Below are 21,683 nucleotides of genomic sequence, written 5' to 3'. Positions count from 1 at the left end.
AACTTAAAGGTTCATGTAGTTGAAATACCCATTAGATTCTGAGCATAGAAATACTATAAGGATATGATTCAAAAAAGACCCTACAAAAAAGGCAGAAAGAAATGACAAATCCAAATACCAAACTATAAAACAGTACTACATTAACTTATAAGCCACTATTTAATTATGAGAAAGAAATGAGATTCCACTGGTCTATAAAATAAGCAATCAGGCCCATGGATGTAGTTCCATGATAAACCAACTGCTTAGTATATATGTCCAGACTCTGGTTTCTATCACCATAACTGCAAAAATAAATAAATAAAGTGAAAGAAAAAAAAAAAAAGAAATAGAAAAGTAAGACATCACTGGAGCGAGCCAGAAAAGAATCTGTTAAAAATAGCCATGTTTTCAAATTGGTTTAGAATTATTGTCTTAGATTTAGTTGGGAAAAACATGTCAAAATAATCATGTAGTCTTTTAAAAACCAAGCCATTATAAAGTTACTCTTTTTCTGGATCTGGTGTTAATACAGTAATCATTCAAGGACAATATTCAGGTAGCTAAGAAGACTATAGGATTATTTATTTCTTCCAGACTAAGCTGTCAAATTTTAAAGTACCAAAGATAAAATGTGAATTTTTTACGTGTATGGAAGGAAGGGTATAAGAAATGATTCATGTGGTTATTATTTCAGATGAAGCACAAACAGCAATAGGATTGGTGCCTAAGTCATTAAAGTTACTACTAAATGATTAAATGTTTTCTAGATCTAAGCATCTAAATAAGGAAATATTAACACATTTCGGTAATGCCTATTTTGAAGATTAAAACAGGTATCTGTAATACAATACATGGATTATACTGATAATAGTTGATACCTGTTAATCACTAAAATAGACCAGACATCTAAAGAATCAATGAATTATATCTATTCCTCTACGTAGTTAAGATCACTAGAAATAAAGACAAACCTCAACCCTTTCCTTAAATAAATGAAAATCTTATTAAAATTTATTTGATAGGAAACTATGTATAAACATAAAATAAGGAATAGGAAAAAAGGAAATGAACCTATTAAAACCTTACAGAGTTCAAAAGTTCCAAAGTTATCAGAACGTAGGTTAAACAGGTATTTAGAATCAATTCATGGAAGAACTATTCACTTCACATACAAAAAAAGCTAATTATTTTTTTTCTTCTTCTTTTTTTTTTTTTTTGGTTTTTCGAGACAGGGTTTCTCTGTGGCTTTGGAGCCTGTCCTGGAACTAGCTCTTGTAGACCAGGCTGGTCCCAGGCTGGTCTCAAACTTACAGAGATCCGCCTGCCTCTGCCTCCCGAGTGCTGGGATTAAAGGCGTGCGCCACCATCGCCCGGCAAAGCTAATTATTTTTAAGCAGTAATTTCTCTTAAAAAAATAAGAGTGATAGCTGGGCAGTGGTAGCATAGGCCTTTGATCTCAAAACTCGGGAGGCAAAGGCAGGCGGATCTCTGTAAGTTCAAGGCCAGCCTGGTCTACAAGATCTAGCTCCAGGACATTTAGGGCTGTTACACAAAGAAACCCTATCTCAAAGAACCAAGGGAAAAAAAAGAAAAAAAAAAAGGAGGTGGTAAACGTTGAGTAGATGGCTCAGTTGGTAAATTTTTTGCTGTGCTAGCAATGGGGACCTTAGTTTAGAATCTCAAAATCCACATCAAAAGTCAGGTACAGCAAACTCATGCCTGCAACTTCAGACCTGAAAAGTGGAGGCAGGAGAATTTGGAGCTTGCTGGCCAATCAGTCTAGCTAACTGGCAATCGCCATGTCCAACAAGAGACCCCATTTAATAGTACCATGGAGAATGACAGAGGAAGATACTTAGCATCCACTACTGCCTCACACACACACATATAACACACAAAGAGATAAGCAAGAAAAAATGGTCTTTTTAAGTATGTCAAAATTTAGCATTGATTTTTAAAAGTAAATGTAGCTGCAGTCAACTGATAAACATGCTAGAGTACAATTATCATGGATTATAGGCTTCTTATATTAAACATATATTTACACACTTTTAGTACTTGAAAATAATGTGCTATTAAGATACTACCTAGCATTTAGTATAATACTCAATTATTGGTAAAGAGACTCAACAAAGTACAGTGAGGATTGAATGTCCTTTTTCCCTTTGCCATCAGAAGTATGTAGCTCAGCACAATATGTGTCTTCCAAGGTCAAAGATCTGGTGATATCCTGAGCACCATACTTTCTAAGGCAAGCACATTCAAACTGAAAAGGAGAAAATAAAACTTGCAGGTTGGCGAGATGGCTCAGAGGTTAAGCGACCGGCTGTTCTGCCACAGGTCGTGAGTTCAATTCTCAGCAACCACATGGTGGGTCACAACCATCTGTAATGAGATCTGGCGCCCTCTTCTGGTGTGTCAGCATACATTGAGGCAGAATGTTGTATACATAATAAATAAATCTTTAAAAAAAAAAAAAGAAAAGAAAAGAAAACTTGCCCCATGTAAAAATGAGACAAAATGTTGAACATAAAAAACCTCCAAAATAAAGTAAAAAATGTATCTAATGAGTTCTGCAATATATCAGTATTTCTATAAACGATGACCTAAACAAAGATGAAATTAAGAAAAGAGTTTCATATACAACATCATCCAACAGAATAAAAATACTTCAGAAGCCTAACAATAAAAATATGGTATATCACTTCACATACAATTTTTCCAATTTGGACAGCTCTGTTTTTAGCCACTCTTTCAGGAATTTACAAAAAATACCTCCTCTAATAATATAAAGCAGTCTAAAAAGTGCAAAGGAAAAAAATCAGGAGAAAAGATGACTATTTTTCTGATCATCTTTAGCAAGGATCTGAGATTAAGGAACATACATACTAACCTCTGAAAGACATTCTGCATGTATTACGTTGTTACTCTTGGTCTTACGATTGCTCATTTTGAACAACTCAAATCCTAAAAAATTAAAAATAAGATGAATAAATACTGCTTTAAAAGATTATTTAAAAATTACATTTATAGAATCAGATACAAATTCTTAAATGTAAAAAATGCTTAAAATTTTCAAACAAGAAACCTACAAACATGTCCATTTGTTCATGTACTTTAAATGGTATTCTCACAATTGATATGATTCTCCTGATTATTCCTCCCTTCCCCCTGAAGATAAAATTCAATTCAAGCAAGTACTTTTTCTTCCATACAGAATGTTTCTCCTATCCAACCATCCAATGGAATCCTTCTTACAGAACACCTTCCATTTCTTGTTCTACTTAGGAAAACTACATAATCTACACACTAAGAGTTAAAGTCTTAGTTGAAGAAAACACAATACATATTGAAGACAGCACAAGCTTAAATTAAGATGAAAATGAAAACCTTAAAAGCCCGGATAGAAAACTCAGAGAAAATCTTTTGAGTAGAACTGACCAAGAAAAACAAAGAATATCAGATCTTGAAGTAGAAGAAGACTTGGACCATGCAAGCAAAGATGACAAGATGAAAGAACTGTGGAACAGCAGGAAAAAAACAAATCTTAAATTATAGACATAAATGAAGACAAGAGCCCAAAGCCAGTGGAATAAAGCAGAACTTAAAAATATATAGAATCCTGTGGAATAGTCCTTCTGTACACTGTGTGAATATATGTTGGTATGACTGGTTTAATAAATAAGCTGACAGGCCAATAGCTGAATAGTATAAAGTTAGGCAGGAAAGTCAAACTGAAAATGATGGGATAATGAAGGGCAGAATCAGAGGAGTCGCCAGCCATATGGATAACAAGTTGGATATACAAAATTGGATAGAGGTAAAAGCCACACAGAGCAATAAAAATGACTTAAGTTGTAAGAGCTAGCTAGTAACAAGCCTGAGCTATTGGCTGAACATTTATAATCATTATTAAGGCTCAATGTGATTATTATGAAGCAGCTCCACAGAGAAACTCTGCCTACAGAAGAAACTTTCCCCAAATTAAGGAAAGATACATACATACATATGTGTACACACACACAGTGTGTTTTAGTTATGGTTTCTATTATTGTGATGAAACACCATGCCTGAAAAGCAAGCTGGGGAGGAAAGGGTTTATTAGGTTTATACTTCAGCATTGCTGATCATCACTGAAGGAAGTCAGGACAGTAATTTAAGCAGGGGAAGATCCTGGAGGCAGGTTCTGATGTAGAGGTCATGAAGGGGAGCTGCATACTGGCTTGCTTCCCATGACTTGCTTAGTCTGCTTTCTTATAGAACCCAGGACCAGCAGCCCAGGGATGGCACTACCCACCTTGGGCTGGGCCCTCTCCCACTGATCAATAAATAAAATGCCTTACAGCTGGATCTCACAGAGGCATTTCCTCAATCAGAGGCTCCTTCTTCTGTTGACTCTAGCTTGTGTCAAGTTGGTACACAAAACCAGACAGTACAAGATGCAAGAAACATACAGAACAAGTAAAACTAGAAAAGTCCTTATGGCATATTATAGTCAAAACATTAAATAAACAACAGAGAGGATACTAAAAGCAAGAATAAGAACCAACAACAAGTTATCTGTGAAGGAAACATACCACAATACTAGCTGATTTCTCAAATGGAACTTTTAAAGCCAAAAGAGGCTTGGACAAGTTGTAAAGACTACAGATGCCAACCTAGACTACTGTACCCAGCAAAACTACCTGTAATAGTGGAAGTAGGAAGAAAAATGTTCAGTGAATGAAACAAGTTAAAGTCATGTTCTAAGTCAAATTAGACTGCTGTAGGTTATTGCCACGATTTTAGTTCTACTGGACACGTAGAAATAGTGTATTGGTCTTAATTAGCACCTGTGCTAATATTATTCGTTTCCTGTTCAGAAAATCTTTCCCTGTGCCAATGAGTTTGTCAGCCATCAAGTTTGTCCAGCATCATTCGTTGAAGATGTTGTCCCTTCTCCAAAGCTGTATTTTTAGCTTTTTTTTGTCATAAAATAAGGTGTTCATAGTTGTGTGTACGAATGTGTCTGAGTCTTCAATTTGAATCCATTGATCAATGTGTCTGTTTTCATGACAAGACCACACTCTTTTACTTGAAACCTGGGATGGTGATACCTCTAACATTTTTTAAAAAACTATTATTCAGGATTGTTGTACTTATCCTGTTTTTGTATGTATATGTTTCCATATGAGGCTGAAAACTTTTCTCAATATCTGTGATGAAGTGTATTGGGATTTTGATGAAGACTGTGTTGAATTTGTAGATTGCTTTTGGTAGAATGGCAATTTTCAGAATTATAATCTCATGAATCCATGATTATAGGAGACCTTTAGATCTTCTGATGTCTTCAATTTCTTTATTGTGTGTCTTAAAGATTTAATTACAGAAGTCTTTCACTGTCTTGATTTTCTTATCTGAGCTAACAGTACTCCCAAAAGCCAACGACAAAAACCCCAACAGCAGACATAAGAAGCCCTCTTTTAAAGCTGGCTAGAGCTGCCTAACAGAGTCCCCCAAATACAGCCAAAGCTGTTGTCCTTTGCTACATGCTGAAGGTGGAAGGTAAGTCCTTATTGCTGAAGACAGTATGCACTTCAGAAACAGGGCCCAGAGACCTCTGAGCTTGAACTAACCTGAACACCCTCTCCCCGAGGACTAGCATTCATGGTACCAGAGAGTGCCACACAAGCTTCCAAAGGAAGGAAGCAACCAACAATCCTACCCAGTTATGACACCTGTGAACCACGTCAGTGTTCAGCATGGTGGCACACATATTTTGGTGGAATTAAGACTCACTCAACAAATGGGATACCATGCCGGGCACTAGAAACCTAGTAACTACTCAGAACTAGTAATAATGGTTATTAGAGAAGCATCTACAACCATTAATTTGCTAAACCAGCATAATCCCTAACAAAAATCTATAAACAATTGTTTTGATATGCAGTGTAGTCTTCACACCTCAATAAGGAAATTTCTTTTTGAAAAAGATGAAAGATCACTACAGAAAACCACAATCAATCAAAATATAGAGTCGTTGAGTCTAGGTCTAAGGATATATACAGAAATTATTCCAGGCACCTAAGACTCAATGAACATTCTGTAATGAGGGGAGGGGGGAAAATTTTAAGAGCTAAAAGATCAGGAAGTTTGCTGTAGGACTATGTCTTCTAGTAAAATTAGAAGCTATACTCATAAAGTCTCACCAGCATGACTGCCGAAACGTAAGTTGAAACATGAATGATACCAATGGACATTCCAAACTGGACTGGGAAAGGACCCCAAGGTCTCAACACTATACAAAAACTATAGGCAGGTTAATAAAGTTGGGAGTGGGAGAGGTGGTTGTGGCAGATTAAATAAGAAAGGCTCCCATAGGCTCATATAGGTATGGTCTTCAAGTTGGTACTGTCTTGTTGAAGGAAATGTATCACTGGGGGTGGGCTTTGAGGTTTCAAAAGCCTGTGCAAGGTTCAGTGTCTCTGTCTTTGTCTCTCTCTCAGCTTCCCTCCCTCCCTCTCCCGCTTCTCTCTCTCTCTCTGTCCATGGATCAGTATGTAGCTCCAGAGCCATGCATGCCACCATGATGATAACCAACTAAAACTATGAAACTGTAAGCAAGCTCCCAATGCTTTCTTTTATAAGAGAAGCACTGGTCGTGGTGTTTCATCACAGTGATAGTAACTCTAACGAAGACAGTGGTCTTCCCCAGGTCGAGGACATCAACTGGTCATCCAGTGCCAAATGGTCAACTGTGAAAACATGTATACAAATAGCATTAAATATGGATTCAACGGGCCATATGAAGGACTATATATGTCAGCAATAACAATTCCTGAAAAAAAAACAAAAACAAAACCGTCGGCCATGTATTTTAAAGAGAATAGGAAAGGGTATATGGGAGGGTTTAGAGGGAGGAGGGGAAGCAAGAAATGTTAACAAAATAATAATCTCAATAATAAACAAAAATTAATAAAGAAAATGTTAAACAAATTGAAAAGCACTCCTAGATCCACAAAAATACCAAGGTAACAAGGTAAACAGTTTCTTCCCACATTTGAGAATCAATGACAGACATTGAGGATATAAATTTAATGGAGCAGAAGCAGAAAATGGATGAATGTTCCCCTACCTTGACACATTTATATGGGTTCCTATACCTGACACAGATCTTAAGAAATGCCAAGCAAAACTTTAAGAAAATATAGGAACAACACTAAAGATGCAAGAGGAACTTTTAGCTTTGAACTTGTTTCTTAAACAAGCAGTAAACAGAGTCTAACTTTGAACTAATTAGTATAAAATCTACTAAAGATTTATTTACCATCACTCCTCAAACACCAATTCTTGCAAAGCACCAATGAAACTCACACTAATGTTAAAGTAGGAAATAATCATGATTTTATAAATAGATGCTTAAAAACATTTGGCAAAATATAACACTGATCCATATTTTAAAAAAAATGAAGCAAACTAAGTTGGGTTTTTTTTCTGACATGGTAAATACTATTTATAAAAAAAGAACTAGAGCTGGCAGACTTACTTTTAATGTAAAATGCAAAAGTTTCCACTGTTTTTATTCAAATGGTACTAAAATTCTTATAAAATGCAAGGTATGTCAAGGACATACACATGAAGGGGGGAAATGGACTTTGCCAAATACCTATTGTGTTAAGTTTATGAGTAAGAAATATAAAATTTCCCATTGCTTTCTTATGACACAACATAATTTCCAAATTAAAACAATATTCACAATTGCATACATATGTGGGTGCCTATGTGTGCTTGCGTACGCGCGTGCACGCACACACACACACACACACACATATTCCTAGGTACAAATCCAGTAAGATATGTACAAGATCTATATGAGAAAAACCACAACATTCAAGTTAAGAAATTAACTCACTTTCCCCAGCCCAGTGTTAAGCTGGACTTAACTAAAAGGTTCTGCTCTATAAATTTCATGGTTTGGAATATGTAAACAAAAAGACTCCAACTGGGAGGAAATATTTGATCCTATTTGACTAGATTCAAAATAAAAAACTCTTAAAGTGCTATCATGAAAACAACCTATTTTAAAAGTGCCAATGATTTAAACTCACATCTCATCAAATAGGGTGGCAAGAAAGCATGAGATGTTCAATATCATATCCTTACAGAAATTAATAGTTAGAAAGTTTTCTATCACTCCACAGCTATTAGAAAGTTTAAAACAACGATTTCATTAACTGCTGGGAAGTCTTTGAGTTAATGATAACACTGCTTGTAGTAAGTGTAAAAAGAAGGCAGGACCCTAGCATCAGGGATTAATTAATTTACTGCTCTTTGCTTCTAACTGTGGATGTAACCTGACTTTTTAAGTTACTGCTGCTATGACTTTCTCGTCATGATAGAAGAGAACTTGAAGCTGAGTTGGGGTGCTTTTGTTAGAATATTTATAACAGCACTAAGACACTCATGGTATATTTATTTTACTTGAAATTGATGCCTAGTCTCTCATTGGGCACACCTGAATTCAAGTTATTTCCTACCTAAATATCTAAATACCTGAGATTAAAGCTACATGCTACCATATCCACAATGAATTTTTACTAGCAACCATGGAAACTTAGAAGCAGCATGTTTTTCAATATAACAAATAAACTTATACAATTCTACAATGATTTTTTACTGTGCTAAAAAGAAGCTATGAAACCATGAAAAAAGACAGGAATAAACTTTAGATAGCTACTCCTAAGTTAAGAAAGAAGCCAAGTGGGAAATGCTACAGACTGTCTAACTATATAGATGATGAAACAGGCAGAACTATAAAAACACTGACAGCAGTCACAAGAGGTATTTTTCCTCCATGACAGCATACTAGAAATACAATATGACATCTCCCAGAATGTGTAATACACGGACAATTCCACTGTCAACTTTGGACTTGCATTGATGTTTCAACATTGGCTCATTAACTGTAACTAATAAAACAAACTAAGGCAGGAGTTCATACTAGAAACTAGGTCAATAGTAGAGAGTGCTGGACAGGGTTGACAAGCAGGGGTGTAGGAACTTAATCCCGTTTAAAATTGCATGTTTAACTTACCTTACATATTAGTTTAATTCTGAAACCAAATTTGCCTCTATGTACAAGAAGACCAGGATATTAAGACTAGAAAATATTTTTAAGCAGTTTATTTCCTGTCTAAGGTAATGATTTCAAGAGTAAAAATGACCACTTCATGTGGCATTCTAGGCTCTAATTCTGTATTTTAGAATCTGGGTCAAGAGAATCATTACATTCAAGGCCAGTCTAGGTATAATACAGGGAGTGCTACAACAGCTTGGGGCTACATAGGGATATCTTGTCTCAAAACCAGCAAAAAACAAAATAGACAAACAAAAGATGATGTACTTCTCCATGGTTTATATTTAAAACTGCCTCACAACTCTTTGTTACAGGGAGACTTTACTTGGTACTTTTCTTAGTATTGGACAATTACGGTGTTGGGTAAGACAGTTGTCATAGCCTGTATTTTCTGTCTCAGAACAGTTTTCAGTTACTTTGACTAATTCTTCTGGTATTAAATTATACAGCTTTAAATGATATTGTTTTTTAATTTTAGGAATTACTATTAAAGCTAATGTAGATTTAGCCTTTTAATACAAATATTCCAACCACTTACATGTCTTCATTACATGTGATATAGGAGACATTAGTAATGGAAATATGACAGTTTAAAATATCAATGAAGTTGAATCTTGGCAGCACGAGAAAAAAGGTGATATACAATATACAATCTGTTTACATATACAAAACAATGCAAACTAATTTCTTTTTTTTAATGATATATGTAGTTAAGAATGCTAAAAGGAAAACTGAAAACCAGTAAACATACTCTCACTGATATCTTATTTTTGGATAGCTGTCAATGTCTCTGTAATTTCAAAGTATCAGTTGTCCAGTCCTAAGCAAATGCTACTTGTCAACGTATCCTTCCCACACACTCAGAAAAATCAAGAACTTCTATCACTTAATAAAACCACAAACAGCGTACATGAGGTTTAAAGTTATGGTTAAAGGCAGGCTGGACAGATCATCTTGCGAGGCCAAAACACTCTCACTTGCACACACTGACACTGAAAGAAATAAAGCACTCTGAAACTACATGCCCAAATCTAAAAAAGGTAAATCAGAGATAAGTTACATAACCAGTCACTTCTATGCTGATGACATATACAGAAGATACGGCTGGTAAAAATGCTGACTCATTTGATACTGCTGGATTATGGTAAAATATCAGAACTCACTGCCCACCAAAGGTACTCAGACAATCGCCTAACTTAAGTTGAGAAATTAAGGGCAACGTAATTAGGGTAAGGGAAAATGGCATAATTTTAAGTCCTACTAAATGTTATACATATAGCGGGAAATTCTAAGATCTTGGTATGAATAAAGTCATTTACAACTGATAACCTTAGGGATCTTGGACTCTTTAACACAAAGTGTGATGTCTCAAAAATATCATTATCTTGTACCTTACATATTCCTGTAGTTGTACTCTTTCATTGGGACCACCAACCTGCAAATACTGACCTGGAGACTTATTTTTCATTATTAGAGTTTGGTCTTTAGCTTAGACTTGTCCCCAACTAGCTCTTATAACTCAAATTAACCTGCTTCTATTAATCTACATTCTGCCATGTGGCTTGATTTCATCTGTTCTGTACTGTACATCACACTTCACAGTCTCCCTGGTGTCCCAACAACCCAGATTCATCTCCTCTACCCCTCTCTCCCCAGAAATCCTGCTTATCCTCTACTGCCTATCTATTGGCCATTCAGCTCTTTATTCAACTAATCAGAAGGCTCTTTAGTAAAGACACACCTTCACAGTGTACAAAAAGATTATCCTAAGGCATATTCATGTAATTTTCCAAAGGCCACAGCTGGAACAAATACCCAAGATATAACGAAACATTGCAAACCAGCAGAAATACAATCAATTTAGAACCTGTACTAAAAGACAACAAATTAACTATAAATACATGAAAATGAAAGTCAAGGTTTCAATTTTCATGAGGTAATTACAAACAGTTCATTTATGTTTTTACAACGACAATGATATATTGATACCAAAAACCATGAGGACTCTCTAAAGCATACAAAGCATTCCACCTCCCCTCATCATAGTAAAATGGCAGAAAAATCATTCCAAACAAAATATTTTTAAAAAATAAAACAACTTTTTCAATGTACCTGGAATTAGATTGAGAGCTACTGGCTGGAAAACAGTAACAGAAGTCACCCCCTTAAACAAACAAACCAGCAGAATATTATCTTCAAAGTGGTGAAAAACAATCAGAAAGCTGCAAGAAACCTTAACCCCTCAAAACAGAACCAGAACAAGGGCTTAGAAGCAAAGGAGTAAGAAAAGTGGGTGGTTGTCTGCATTAAGGAACGCCTAGAGAATATACTGATGTAAGAGGAATATACTGATGTAATAGGACGCTCAGAAAGACAGTACAGTGATCAGAAGTGGCAAAGATGAAAACCTAACTCAACATTTAAAGTTGAGAACACCGCTGTCCAACGTAAGTGTAAATTCCAAGTAATTTAATATTTTCTAATATATTTAATAAATACTATAAAAACAATTCCTACTCATTTGTACTATTTACATACATTTCAAGTGCTCAAAAGCCACATGAAGTTGATGACAAATGTACTGAATAGCACAAGAAGAAAACTTGTTTCCTGGAGATAAAGCTAAAAATAAAGTTTAAGGAACAATAACAACATATAAACTCAGACTGTTAAACATACTATCCAGAAGATAAGTAATACTCCAAGCACAGATTAGCTATCTGCCACAATGTTACAAATCCCTATGGGAAACAGCAAACTAAAAAAAAACTACACAAAAGACTTATAAAGATGATAAAAAAAAAAGAAAAAAAAAACAATTTCTGGAGTCAGGTGGTGGTGGCTGCGCATACCTTTAATCCCAGTACTCAGGAGGCAGAGGCAGGCAGATCTCTGTGAGTTCAAGGTAGCCTGGTCTACAGAGTGGCTCCAGGGCAGCCAGGACTTTCTCATACAAACAAAAAGTAAAAAAAACCAAAAACCAAACCACAATTTGAAAGAATAAATCCAGTCAGTAAGTTTCTGAAAAAGAAATATCTTCAGTACAGAACTGTAATCAAGGCATTACAAATTATAAAACTAGATTCATCAGATTGGCAAAATTATAATTGTTGGTGAGATGGCACAAGTCAGTCTATCACACACTGATGCAGGAGTATAAAATGTCATATCCATTTTAAAATTTGGTGAAACTGAAGACAGACTTATACAACCTACAAAAATAGATAGCTATGTGCATAAGAAAATATTTATGCAGATATTCATAAATATTCTAACCTAGATAGTTTATAAGTAGTTAAAAAACGAATGTAAGTCTAATATCCATCAAGACTGTGACTTTTTTTTTTTTTTTTTAAAAAAAAAGCTTGTATTGGGCTGGAGAGAAGAGCACAGGTTGCTGCTCTTCCAGAGTTCCTGAGTTCAATTCCCAGAAACCACATGGTAGCTCACAACACCTGAATGAGGTCTGGTGGCCTTTTCTGAAGTGCAGGCATTCCTAGCGGCAGAGCACTGTACACATTATATATATATATATATATATATATATATATATATATATATATATAAATCTTGAAAAAGCCAGGCGCTGATGGCACACACTTTTAATCCCAGCACTAGGGAGACAGAGATAGGAGGACCTCTGTGAGTTTGAGGCCAGCCTGGTCTCCAAGACATAGTTGGACAACTGGGAACCTTTGTCTCGAAAAACAAAAACAACAAAAAAATGATTTTTCTAATAAATAAGTTTTGGGCCCATCTGACATAATTACCTCCCTCACACAAAGAAAAGGTAAGCACAGGGTAATGGATACATGAATAGGGTCCATTGTATGGACTTGCACCAAATAAAATTTGTAAAATAAAATAACTTGGACGGTGAATCACACTAAGCAGAACTAAAATTGATACTAACAATTAATTCGAGGATCTTTGATTCTTTAAAAAAAACTTATTAAGTGATTTGGTTCATTAAAGTATCTTTACAAAAAGCAATTAAAAACTAACGACTTTAATTGTAAAGAATGTGAAGGTGGAAAAGAAACCGTTAATTCACTATAAAAAAAAAAAAGAAACACCCAGATAAAAAGCTTTCTTTTCTACGCTACAAGGAAAGAAAAATTGGAGGTGTCTCTTCTTTAAGGACAAAACTCAGTATGAGTGAACCACATAATCCCAGGCATCCTCCCTCAGAGCCTGCAGCCTTTTGTGTGGCGGCATTCCGGCAGAGCGTGCAGGGAGCCTTCCCCCAAACCTCCCCTGCCCGTTCCTTGCCTACCGCTTCTCCAAAAATCCCTAGGACGACAGAAAAGGAGGCGATGCAGGATGCAGACCCGGCAAGGCTAACTAGAAGTTGATCCAAATTCACACACCCGGATTGGCTCTTCCAGAAGCGTCCCAGGCTCAGAAGCAAGGGTGAAGTGGTGGGTCACCTGCAGAGAGAACCCCGGTTTCCTCTCCACGCTGGCCAACCATGTACCTCCCCCTCGAGCCTTCTGCACCGAGTCTCGGCAGATCAGCAGCACTCTGCTCCGCTCGGGGCTCCGTCCTCAGCATCGCCGGGGATCCGGGAGCCTGCAGCAGCCCGTCGGCTCCGGGCCTGCCTGGCCTGCACGAGCCTACCTCTCTCCCAGTCCCCCTCAGCCTGACATCTTCGCTCCTTCCGCCCGCCTGCGGCCACTGCCAACCCGACCCCGCCTCGGGACCCGCCTTACCTCTCGTGGTAAAGCCTGCCTACCCCGGGACAACGCCGGCCGCCGCTGACAGTGAGGACCGAGGACGGTCACCTCCTTCCCGCTTTGCCCCCGCCGCTGCCAAGCGCCCACAGCTACTCCCAGCATGCGCTGCGCTCCCACCGCCTCCCCGGCCCCGCCCCGGCTCGTCACGTGAGCTCCCGCCCCTTCGGGCCCCGCCTACTTCCGTCCCTCCGCTTTCCCTAAGGAAGGAGGAGGCGGCTGGGGGTGTTAAAGAGTAGCAACTTCCTCCCTCTTCCCGCCCCCGCCCCTCTACCCCCTGCTACAATGTCTTCCGGGTCGGCAGCGCCTTGGAGCCTTCTGGGAAAACATCTCATTTCCTCCCCTCCCCCTCCTCCTGCCGTCAACCAACCAGCCTCCCGTCAGAAAGGGACATGCGCAGTGAGTGCCTCCCGTCTCTTCTACCCGAGCCCCCCTCCCCCCCAAGCAGAGAGACCCCAGCAGCAGCAGCAGCTGATGATGAAGAGAGAGGCAGTGGCAGAGGGGGGGCACCTTTTATTTCTATTTTTAAAGGGACAGGACACTCATTTTACCCCACTTCAACCTTGAATTGAGGGGGGTGGGAGGAAGGCGGCTGAGTTCCTCCCCCACCCTCCAGCTCCGAGCCCTGAGTGGGGGATTGAGCCGGAGAGAGGAGAGGAGTTTCTTCTTCTTAGAAAACCCCCATCCACGACTCCTACCCCCTCAGCCCCTCTACTCGCCTGCTCCCTGAGCCCCTTCCACCCTCCTTCTCTGTGGCCGTGAGAGGAGGAGAGAAAGAGACCAAAAGCCTCTTAGCAACACAGACCCTTTGCTGTTGCTGCTGCTGCTGCTGCTGTTGCTGCTGCTGTTGCTGCTGCTGCTGTTGCTGCTGCTGCTGTTGCTTGGCCCTGGCTGGAGACATCTCCCTACACTGGGAGCAGCCACTTCCCCAGCTCTCCTCCTCCTCCTTTGCCTCCTCCTCCTCCACTCCCCCCCTTTATTACCCTTTGTGTCATCCTCCACAGCTCCAGGGAAGGCACTCAAAAGTGGGGGGCAGGAAAGGTAAGTGCGTCTGGGGGGGCTCCATTGCCTTCCTCTAGCTCTGACTTTCACTCCGGGCGGCAGGAGCACCAAACCTCATACGCAGTGGAGCTCCGGGGTGAGGAGGGGGTGGTGCTGGGGGGTGAGTGAAGGAGGGGCTGGAGTGAGGAGGGGTGTGTGAGGTGGGGTGTCCACCCTGTCAGGGAAGGGAGGACACTTTTATTTTCCTTTGCTGTTGTCAAAAGTGGTTTCTCCAGCTACCATCTGATTGTGCCTGGCTTCAGTGGGGGAGACTACAAAAACAACCCCCTCCTTCCTCCAATGAGGCGCCAGGGAAAGAGACAGAAAGAGGCATACTTTCTAGATGTCACTTAAAAAATTACGTTTCGAGAGCTTTCTTCTCTCTCCCCAGGAAAAGCTGCCTGCATTTGTTTCTGAGTGGGAAAATGTCGGGATGTGAATTGTGTTGGAACTGCTTATGCAGTTGTAGAGCTGAGTGTTTCTCTTTTTGCTTCTGTCTGTGGCTTGGATATTGACTTTAGGGTTGGAAGACTTGACTGGTGTTTATGTTAAGTGTTTAGTTTCTCCATTTTTTTTTATTTTGTCTGAATTGCATAGCAAATTTCAAATTTTAGTTCATGAGGCCTTTGGTTGGGTTTTACACTTGTATTTTTTTGTAAAATATTTGTTTCATGTTTGACTATAAAGTTCAAAGCTTAAATTGCTTGAAGTTTAAATGCCACTGGTAATATCTTTGCCCACATACGTTTCTGGTATTTATTTTCCGTAACATGAGAATATTAGCTATTTCATAACTAAGTGTTTTTTTTTTACTCTAATCTTTGTAACTTGTCTGAACAAGTCATCCCCATTGAAAACTTTATGTTGTTCTTGCTGCATAGAAGGCCAAACCTCCCCATCAGTATTTTGCTGGGTTGGTACCACTTTCAGTTTTAACTGAATTATTTATTTACTGTTGTAAATTGAGACGCGTTTTTCATCCAGAGGTAGTGACCAAATTGTTCACAACATGTGAAAGAAAATAAATTTTTAAAATTCACTTTCATGAGTTAAAAAAATCATCAAGTTGTAGCTAGTATGTTATAGTTAGATACAAATCGAAAGGTAAATCTGGATTTAGACTTATAGAATAACAGTTTTGATAAAAATTCTGCATTCTATGTGGTATGTTCTTAGTGGTTTCATTCTATAGTGCTGTATTTTATTCATATTTATATATCATTTATATTTCAAAAATAGTGCTATGTTTTATTTCATAAATACTAAAAATATATTTCTGTTGTAGGCCTCATAGCTGCATCTTACATTGGGGAAGTGGTATTTTGTTTCATTTATGGATTTCTTTCCCTTTTTTTGAAGATGGATGCGCACATTCATCTCCCTATTCTCTCTCTGTGCCTCTCTCTCCGTTTTTAAAAACTGCTTTGGTTTCTCTGATTCCATAATTTATGTCAACAATAGGAGAATAGCAATTTGATCAGCAAGAAGGATGGAAGAAATAGAAATCTATAATGATATTTGACATAGTATCTTTGATATAGTCTTATAATGTGATGATCCTTTTTGTTTGATATATTTTGTTTTCTTAATGGTAAAACCAAACCATTTTATACTCATATTTTAGTGACCGAAAGTCAGTACATCTGTAGAAACTTGTGCAGTAAAATGTTAATTACCAACTGCGTGTAAAATAGACATTTACACACTGGCGGGGAGCTGTGTAGCCGTATACGGTGTGGTCCTAGTTCTTTCGTTTCTGTTATAAATTTGAACACCTTTTTTTAGCCTTTCTCTGAGATGTGATTGCTGCACTTGAGCAGAAATCTGTGCTAGTTTCAATTTTGTCTTCCATCATAAATATTAGTAATATTGTTAATACTAATACTCCTAAGCTTTTCTGCCTTTTTACACACTTAGCAATCATAATACAATGGATAGGAAGGAGAACTTATTAAAGGCGCCTATGTTAAGTATGCACCTTGGATAGACAAGGAGATAGTAGTTGTCTAGTGGGTAGCTGAGTAAGAATTTACAGGCTGGAACTTAATGCCTGTGTTTAGTTTGTGTTTCCTCTGTTTTGAGACAGGGTCTTTTGCATATAGCCTTTTGAGTGATGGGATTGCAAGCGTGTGCTGCCATACCCAGCTGTTTGTATTGTCCTTTGAACGTATTCCTATTCTTCTATTTCTTATTTAATCCCTTTTATGGTTAGACCACTCTGTATTTTCTGTAAAGGAGATAACAACTTATGGCTTGAAAACCTTCTATATATTTTTAGAATGCTTATATTCTAAGTGTTAAATACTGTTGATATTTTAGGAGGATAATTTTTCAAGTCGATAATACGTTGGAGGTCACATTATATAACTCGTCACTTTCCAAGCTGTGATATTTGGAAGACCTGAAGAATTTACTCAAGATGCCAAGGTTTTTGGTCAGAAATGAAAACTTTCATGTCTAATTCCATGTATAGCAGTTCAAAGTTTTACTTAGAGGCTTTTCTCGAGACAGAGTCTGTGATCTGGAAAGCCCTATCTAGACCAGACTAGCTTAATTCACAGAGATCCACCCAACTCTGCCTCCTCAGTCCCGGGATTAAAAGCAAGCGGCCAGCATGCCTGTCTAGACTGATCCTTCCTATGAGTGTTAAGGTGCATAGCTTTAGAGCTACGATTTGCCCACCTACAAAGCAGTAATTTGATGTTGCCTCTTGAGAGGCACTAATTTCACTGGTTGTGGATTATTTCTTTAGAATCATTTAGCTTTCTCTAATACTAGTCCCCATCCCCCCACTTAATCAGCTAAGTAAATATATTTTTACTCTTGAAGTGAAAATCCTTATTTACAAAATCAATTAGAATTATAAATGTTTACTTATGAGTTTGACTTAATGAACTACGTAAGGACAAAACTTTTCATCTGATTAGACCTTGTATGCACTTCATTCATAGCAAACATGGTAGGTACATAGTAGGGCCAACTGGTTGACATAATCCGTATGAGTTCTAAAAATAGATATAGTTGGTTTTTTTTTCCACTCAAGAAGTGTGAGATTAATTCCCTTTCTTCTTTCCCCCCTCCTTCCTGGTATAATTCTCATTACCATGAAAGTTTTTTTTTTTTTCTTGAGAGTTTTTTTTTCTTGATATTTGCTGTGGCTCTCACATTTTCTAATTAACAGTTAAATTAAATGCTGTTAAAAATGTAGTACTCATAATAAGAATTAAAAACATATTTCCTTCTAATCCTCATCAGATAGAATTTGAGAAAAGTGGCTTATTTTGAGTAAGCAATTACTTAAAAACTTGATTAAACATGTATTTGTTCACTGTTCCCTTGTTTCATGTCAGTGAGCAAATGATACCGTAGGCTGTTGGGATGAGCAGGCCACCTTCACCAGCTCTATAAAGCGGTCGCAGTCCTTACTTAGGTGACATGTGTCCCTGACTTTGTTTTTTTGGTCCTTACCCAGACAATTATCAGCTTTCCAGTTCTCTATGGATATGAAGATTTACACCTAGTCATCAGTGGGACCCAATGAAGTCAGCCAGAAAGCCTCTATCCACTTACATGTCTTTGCAAACTTTGTTGGATTTTGAATGTCTGTGAAAAATAGATTGTGCTTAGAAATTAAACATCTGTAGAATGTCTTCTTCTGCTAGGCCTGTGGTAGGCATCTGAAAACAAGGGTAGGCCTGCAATTCCATGTTAAGAGAGTTAATTGTATCCCACAGATGCGTTGGTCAAGTATTTTTCTTATAACTAAAATTTTATATTAATAATAATAATATTGTTAGGTGGAAAAATGAATGTTCCAGAAGATTATTACTGTATTTTATTAGAATAGACTAATATAACAAAATTTCTACTTAATATTGTACTTTAGAGATTTTCAATTCATACACAATTCACGAGCTTTAGACTATGAAAGTCATTTATTTGGCTACTTTGTTGAGATTTTATTCTAAATATAAGTCTTTAATTTGAAGATTATTAAAAATGTTCATTAATTTTTTTCAAATAAAAAGCATTTTTCTCCAAATTTAATGTTTTGCTTTCAATGTATTTTTTTCTGTTAAACCACTCAGACAGCAGATAATCTTTCATGGTTTATAGAAAAGTATACATTTTCATTTTGAGTGCTTAAATATTTTTACCATACTTTAAGCAACTCTTAAAATATAATTGAGGTCCAGTAATTTAGTACCAACTTTTTTTTAAGTTTTAGAATTTTTAGTATATTCTAGGCATATTTCTTCAAGATCCTCATGAAAATTTTTTTTCATTTCTAAATCAGTTGCAATGTTTAATACTGCTTATGTGATACTGCTTCTATAGTTTTAATAAAATGAGTCAGAATTTTCTCAATAGATGAGTTCTTTAAAAAGCAAAGAATCCTGTATCAGTTTCTTTAATAGCTTTAATACATAATTGAATAGTACCTTGGAGAGAAAAAGCTACATTTGCTTCTCAGTTTTGGCCATGTATGTTTGAGAATAATGTTGATTTGCAATTGAAGTAAAGAAGTGGATGCCTCTGCTTACTAGTTTAATGCCATGAGAAGTAAACTGACTCTAAATGGTAAATTCAGAACTCTTTCACATTCATTGTTTGTGTTTTAGTAATACTTAGAACTTATTGTAAGCGTGTAGCACCTTCGTGAATATATTGGTTTTACTCAGTCTTTCCATTTGTATTATTGTGTCATGTTCCAAATGAGAAAATCGTTTACCAGTCAAGTATCTTTTACCATTAGACGGCACTAAGCACTGTATTGCATTAGACATAGGGTACTTCTTAGTTCACAATATAATCATAATAAAGAGTTTTATCTATCTGTACTGTGGAAAGAATTAGTAAAATGATGGCTCCGATAGCTTTATAAGTAGGATGATAAAAAATTTTTCAAAGTGTACAGGATGGATGGAAAAACGGTCCAAATCGAAGTCTCTTATATGATACAATCCAGTGTGCAACTTAAAGCTGAAGTAGTCAGTCTTCCCGTTACAAAAAGAATCATAACATGACAGAATTCTTTGTTTGACCTTCCGTTAACTGCCTTGGAGTTACATTTAGCATTTTGTTAAATGAACTTGGACATTACAACAGTATAACAATTTTTATACAAATATTTTATTAGTGAAATGCCACAAAACAACAGGGTTTTTATTTAAAAGCAGCTACCAAATTAAAATGATTTTTAGTGCAGTAAACCAGAGGGTTTTTTTTTTTTTTTTTTTTTTTTGCTTCTTTTGCTTTCTTTAAGAAAAGGGGGGAGTTAAGTCAAAATTTACTATTTTGCTAATAAGTTAATCTGGAGGTTCTGTCTTACTAAATGCATATTCACACTGTATACTCACTTTGAGTGTCATTCTATAAGCAGTATGCCAGTCCTTGGGAACATTTTGAAGTGCTAAAAAATCTGTTTTTCTGTTGTAGGTAAGAATAGATAATTACAAATGATTTCTGACATATGAGAATAATAAAAAAACGGAAAAGAATAAGCCTGATCCGAAATAATTCTTTTAGATAACCTAAAAGCAAGTGAAAAGTAAGAATCCTAACTCTTTAGCATTTCTGTTTGAGGAATTACATAATACTTTAATGTTGGAATAGCTCAGTATGTCTTCAGAGAGAAAAAAAGGTGAGATATTCATAGACTAACACACATTAATATTTATTTTTTAATATAGGTGGACATAATGGAAATAAAAATGCTAATGATGTTGAAGAAGCTGTAAAGCTTATACTTCTTTCAGAGTTAGATATGATGAAATTTTCATCTAGCATAGTTGGCCCGTAAAACCTTTTCTTAGAGAACTTTTCATTAAATTCCATAGAATTGAACAAATTAGCAGAATATATTGCTTTAAAGTAATAAAATGAGTTATGTAATCAACCGTGAACTTTGCAGGAATGAAGTATTTGTATATTGGTTCTTTGCTAAATTCTTTGTTAAATCAAAAGTTTTATCAATCTGGAAATTTTTTGGTTTGGTATTACTGTTAAAACTTAAAGTCTTGTGCCGATTGCTACCCCACTTCTTCACTGCATGTCTGTATGTCAGAACCTGGAAGTATATATGAAAATGTTTTCTAAGACCCATTCTTAAACTTTATTTTCTTGTTGCTATGGTTAGTGTTTTTTATTTGCTATGAGTAAAGACATGTTAGCCATTATTGTACTTAATCCATACGTTCTTAATATTAGGATTCAAAGCCATAGTTGAGGCTGCACGTAGTAAGCAAAACAAGTACTCCACAGTCAAAGAAAACAAGTATTGTTGTTTTATGTCGCTTCTTTATTTGGGATATACTGATCTAAAGTGAAACTGCCATTTAAAGAAGGAAGGGATTTTATTTGGAAATTATAAAGTTTTTCATTAATAAATATCAAATATCAAAATATTTAAAATGCATGTTAGTACAGATAGAATTTTTTTAAAGCATTATTCCAAAAACCATTTTCCTCTTTCCACATTAATCACAATGGAGTTTGTGCTAAAGGATTTCTTGGCCATTTTAGAGACTAATCTAGTTAAAAGGTTTGTTTATGCTTCCCATCTCTGTTCTGCTGATGGCATTACAATGCTGGCCAGAGCCAGACATCTAACTGTTTATAACATTCAAATTTCAATTAAAGCTACAGTGTTTAGTTCACTACGTAGCAGCACGCCCATGCCAGCTAGAAGGATTGCTGGTAATGTATGTGGTGATTTTCTTACCGCAGGCTTTGCTAAATTTTGCAACTCCTAAGAATATTCTTTTAAATATAGAAAGTGTTAGCATTTAATTTTTCTTATAGATGTATAA

General features: G+C 36.7%; 1 protein-coding gene across 5 annotated transcripts in view; it reads right to left on the bottom strand.

The window, feature by feature from the left end:
* Positions 1-14,855, bottom strand: part of Orc4 (origin recognition complex subunit 4) — a 37,523-nt gene extending 22,668 nt beyond the window's left edge. The window contains exons 1-3 of one of the 5 annotated variants that reach the window (XM_057754469.1): positions 14,636-14,855; positions 13,468-13,527; positions 2,876-2,949 (exon numbers count right to left, since the gene is read on the bottom strand). In XM_057754469.1, the coding sequence (XP_057610452.1) occupies positions 2,876-2,932 (57 nt within the window). In that variant the 5' untranslated portion in view covers positions 2,933-2,949; positions 13,468-13,527; positions 14,636-14,855. Of the gene's footprint in view, positions 1-2,875; positions 2,950-13,373; positions 13,528-13,809; positions 13,940-14,635 lie in introns of those variants that run through there. The other 4 variants (XM_057754468.1, XM_057754467.1, XM_057754470.1 and 1 more) reach the window with 4 other exon arrangements.
* Between the last annotated feature and the right edge of the window lie 6,828 nt (positions 14,856-21,683).

The sequence above is a fragment of the Chionomys nivalis genome, chromosome 22 (assembly GCF_950005125.1).
Source record: "Chionomys nivalis chromosome 22, mChiNiv1.1, whole genome shotgun sequence".
NCBI lineage: Eukaryota > Metazoa > Chordata > Mammalia > Rodentia > Cricetidae > Chionomys > Chionomys nivalis.
The sequence above is the reverse complement of the archived record's forward strand: the minus strand, read 5'-3'. Positions and strand labels throughout refer to the sequence as shown.